General features: G+C 31.5%; 1 protein-coding gene across 1 annotated transcript in view; it reads right to left on the minus strand.

The window, feature by feature from the left end:
• Positions 1-2,508: 2,508 nt before the first annotated feature.
• The window catches only part of LOTGIDRAFT_162777 (hypothetical protein), a gene marked incomplete at both ends in the record, with an annotated part of 4,428 nt that continues 2,388 nt past the window's right edge, over positions 2,509-4,548 (minus strand). The window contains 4 exons of the mRNA XM_009058805.1: positions 2,509-2,809; positions 3,234-3,381; positions 3,629-3,688; positions 4,035-4,364. Of these exons, the coding sequence (XP_009057053.1) occupies positions 2,509-2,809; positions 3,234-3,381; positions 3,629-3,688; positions 4,035-4,364 (839 nt within the window). The remainder of the gene's footprint in view (positions 2,810-3,233; positions 3,382-3,628; positions 3,689-4,034; positions 4,365-4,548) is intronic.

Here is a 4,548-nt window from a genome sequence, read left to right on the forward strand (position 1 = left end):
TTAAAGAGACAGATGCGCCAATCGTTCACAGATCATATCCGCAATTTGAGCTCCAGAATAACAAATGTGTCCAGAATTAGCAGCGTTTGGATGTTAAAATGAAGATATATATTCATATAGAAATAGAGCAATATATTCCTAGTTTGGGGTATATTTTAAGGTGCTATACTATTTGTTGAATAATTTTGAAGACTATTCACTATATTCAAGACCTAAATCAACCCCAGAAAATGGCGCATCTGCCCCTTTAAATATGATACTTTATCTCTATTTTTAAAGCCTTGTTTATGCTCATCGTAATATGAATACGTATTTCAATACGTATTTCATACATGAAAACATCACAAAAGAATCAACCAAGCAAAATGTTATACGTACCTAATATTTGGAGTACGGTCTACCAGCCTACTTCCTTGTTTATATAAAACAGTAAATGTAGATCAAGTCTGTAATGAAACTCATTACCATGTCTATAATATCATGTCTATAATACCATGTCTATAATATCATGTCTATGATATCATGACTATAATATCATGACTATAATATCACGTCCATATTATCGTATCTATGATATCGTGTCTACAATATCATATCTATATTATCGTGTCTGTAATACTATGTCTATAATACCATGTCTATGATATCATGTCTATAAAACCATGTCTATAATATCATGTCTATAAAACCATGTCTATAATATCATGTCTATGATACCATGTCTATAATACCATGTCTAAAATACCATGTCTATAATACCATGTCTATAATATCATGACTATAATATCATGACTATAATATCACGTCCATATTATCGTATCTATGATATCGTGTCTATATTATCGTGTCTGTAATACCATGTCTATAATATCATGTCTATGATATCATGTCTATAAAACCATGTCTATAATATCATGTCTATAACATCGTGTTTATAATATCATGTCTATAATATCATATATCTAACATCATATATATAAAACCATGTCTATAAAACCATGTCTATAATATCATGTCTATAATACCATGTCTATAATACCATGTCTATAAAACCATGTCTATAATACCATGTCTATAATATCATATCTATAATACCATGTCTATAATACCATGTCTATAATACCATGTCTATAATACCATGTCTATAATATCGTATCTATAATATCATTGGTGTCTATAATACCATGTGTATAATATTATAGAAATATCGTATTTATAATATCATGTCTGTAATATTGTATGAATAATATCGTGTATATGATATGACGTTTATGTTTTAGTTATAACATATATAATATATAATGTTGTACCATTTGTTTTTATATGTAATTATGTAACTGTATATTTCTAGGGCAATTGTATATGACGCTATAAGGTATTAAAAGGTATGATATGATATTAAAAGGTATGATCTGATATTAAACGGTATGATATGATATCGAAAGGTATGATATGATATTTTTAGGTATGATAAGGCATGATATCTATAATATCAAGTCTATAATATCATGTCTTTAATATCATGTCTATAATATCATGTCTATAATACCATGTCTATAATACCATGTCTATGATATCATGACTATAATATCATGTCTATAATATCATGTCTATAATATCATGTCTATAATACCATGTCTATAATACCATGTCTATGATATCATGACTATAATACCATGTCTATAATATCATGTCTATAATATCATGTCTATAATACCATGTCTATAATATCATAAAACTCAATTTATTTCATTTTTATTTGAGAGTTTGTCTATTAAAATAAAGATAAGTTAGCATGTCAAAAACATGAAGATAAGTTAGCATGTGAAAAACACACCGAAATGTTAGCATGTCCAAAATCAATACATGTACATCAGTTTTTCTATATAAAGGCTATATTTCCAATTTTATATCTTTTTCTAAATTTCAGACAATCAATGATTTACATAAATGAATAAACCAAGTACCTACGATCTGAACCGCGAAAAAAGTATGAGTACTTTCCATGAACTGAAAGCTACTGAGCTGATTGTGACGTCGGGGACATGAGTCATATCTATACACATCACGGAAGGTGTATATAAAGCATACAGACATATTAGCATGTCCAAAATCATTGGAGGTTTTCTACATCATGGTTTTCGAGTACACATTAATTGCCACCTTTATCTTGAAAAAAAAATTAAATCGTAAAGGTAATATACAAACTAAATTGTAAAGCAAATAATACAATTATTATAGGTGTCATCCACTTGCTTTGAACCACCCGAATTAAAAGCCAGTGGCTTATGCCCCTTGGCTGTAATACGATTGTGGTCTGAAATCCTAATGTTATAACCGATGTGGTTATAGGGGTCATTTATGATAACTTCCTGTCAACTTGTGCTCTTGATACTAAAAAAAGACAATATGATCATGTAACACCTGTTATGTATTATTATTATTATTATATGATCGTAATTGTCGCAATTGTAAACTGGAGTTGCATCCCTTGAGGACAACTTGTTCTCAACAGTATGAGGATGTATCATTCTCTGACGTTTGGTCCACAATTGCTAACTCGAAATATAATGGGCGAGATGTCTTTGATATTTGGTTTGAATTCTGTGTCGCGTCTTTCATATATTCAAAATCCGACTTCATTGAGGGACAATCAGCCGTATGCGTCGCCGGATGTTGTCTGCATTTGTACTTTGATTTATTCACTTCAGCATAATCAATGTAATTGTAGTGTGAGTTGTCACTGTCGTGTCTCTTCCGGTTTGCCATTGCCTCATTGGTGGTTGTCTCTTTCGGTCTTTGCCGATTTCTGAAAAAAAAAATAAACAAACTTTTCATTAAGCAGAGTTTCCTCAAATCTTCAAAACCCAAGACTAGCCAATGAAATTGCGAATTTTATTTTCAGTTCGCACCAAAATATACAGTTTCATGCACTAATCTGTTAGTAAACGTTATTAAAAGTTGATGTGGTTGACAACCTGTTGATCGAGTCTCGAATTCCGAGTCTCGAGTCGTTATGGAGATCTCATGTGAGTAATGTGGTAGTAAGGTTGCATATTCTGACCCAATGAGTCATCTTTGGTGCATCTTTGTATTGTTGTTATTTGGACAAGTGAATCACGGTGCCATCTATTAATTGATACGTTGCCTATTTTGTGATAAAACATTGTGCGTCTTTGATGAATCTTAGTTTTGTAGTTTGTGATTGAAATTGAAATGGATGTGAGACCTACCTGATGTAACAGTAGACTCCAATACAGACAATATTAATGACAATCACAGCAGCTAAAATACCACCAAATATGATGTAGGGGTTGGTTTCATCTTCATCTTTATCAACCATCTTGGGATTTTCAGTAGTACTCGGTGTGTTAGGTGTCTCTAAAATCACAATATTGATTTGATTATAAGACAGGTGTCTGTATACCATTATTAACTTATTATAGTGCTTAGAGAAAATTAACAGAATACATTTTCATATCTGACACCATCAAGTTACTGGGTTTGTCAAATTCAATATTTTGTTTAAAATTGAGATTCGTAAATTTTACAAGCTTGCTTCATATTAAGTTTTCGAGCAAAAAATTATGAAAATTCTTAAGGTGAAGTAGGTTCAAAATCAGATTACCTGTTACATCTTTGTGGCTGCCATGGCAATGTAGGCCTACATTTATGTTCGACCCGCTGGCTGAAAAACATACAAATCTTGTTAAAATAGATCTATATTTTAATTAAGGGGTTCTCAATAGAATATTTTGTATATAACTGGTCACTTCAATTTGTAGTTTGAAGACCGACCTTGACATTAAAAAACCTAGGTTGGTTTGATTCTTCCTGACAGCTTACAAAATAAAAATCTACTAATCGAAACAATGTTGTGTGACTGAAGTCAATTAGACACAAATAATTTAATTGGGTTTCAACTTTATAACGAAATTGAGTGTCCCTGAAAGAGTACTTAAGTACTGTGACTAAATAACAGTGAAACGGACTGAATTGTGTCATATCGTATAGATAATGCATTAAATCCTTACCAAGTTTTAGATATATAACTTCATTTTTTTCCAATTTCAGATCCTTTATTTCTAAACTAAACTCTGTACCGATACTTCCAATATCTTTATAAAACATCGTCATCCCGGAGTCTGTACAGCCCAATCCATATGTTCGCTCCCCTAGCGAGTACATCTTCACTTTTTTACAAGATCTGGGACCAAGATGTATATAGAAAACCTCCAGGAACAACGCTGCCGCTTTGGCAGCACAACTGTAAGTAATCTCCTTTCCAATGTAATCATTGGCAGCGATGTAAATTATTGAAAGAATTTTAGATGATGTCTCTGACAAAGTGTATTTCGTTGGTGCTAATAAGAAAAAAAGACAAAATTGTTACAAATACAAGTACAACGTATAAAAGAAAATATTTTTGAAATATTTTGACATTATTTTTAAGTTTCTATAGGTCGGAGGGACTGGCATTAATAATGCGTATAGTTGTTTGGACAGAACCAAAACCCATACCTCGTGTGCTGTAGGATCTGCACGTTT

The sequence above is a fragment of the Lottia gigantea genome (genome assembly GCF_000327385.1).
Source record: "Lottia gigantea unplaced genomic scaffold LOTGIsca_36, whole genome shotgun sequence".
In the NCBI taxonomy this organism is placed as follows: Eukaryota; Metazoa; Mollusca; class Gastropoda; family Lottiidae; genus Lottia; species Lottia gigantea.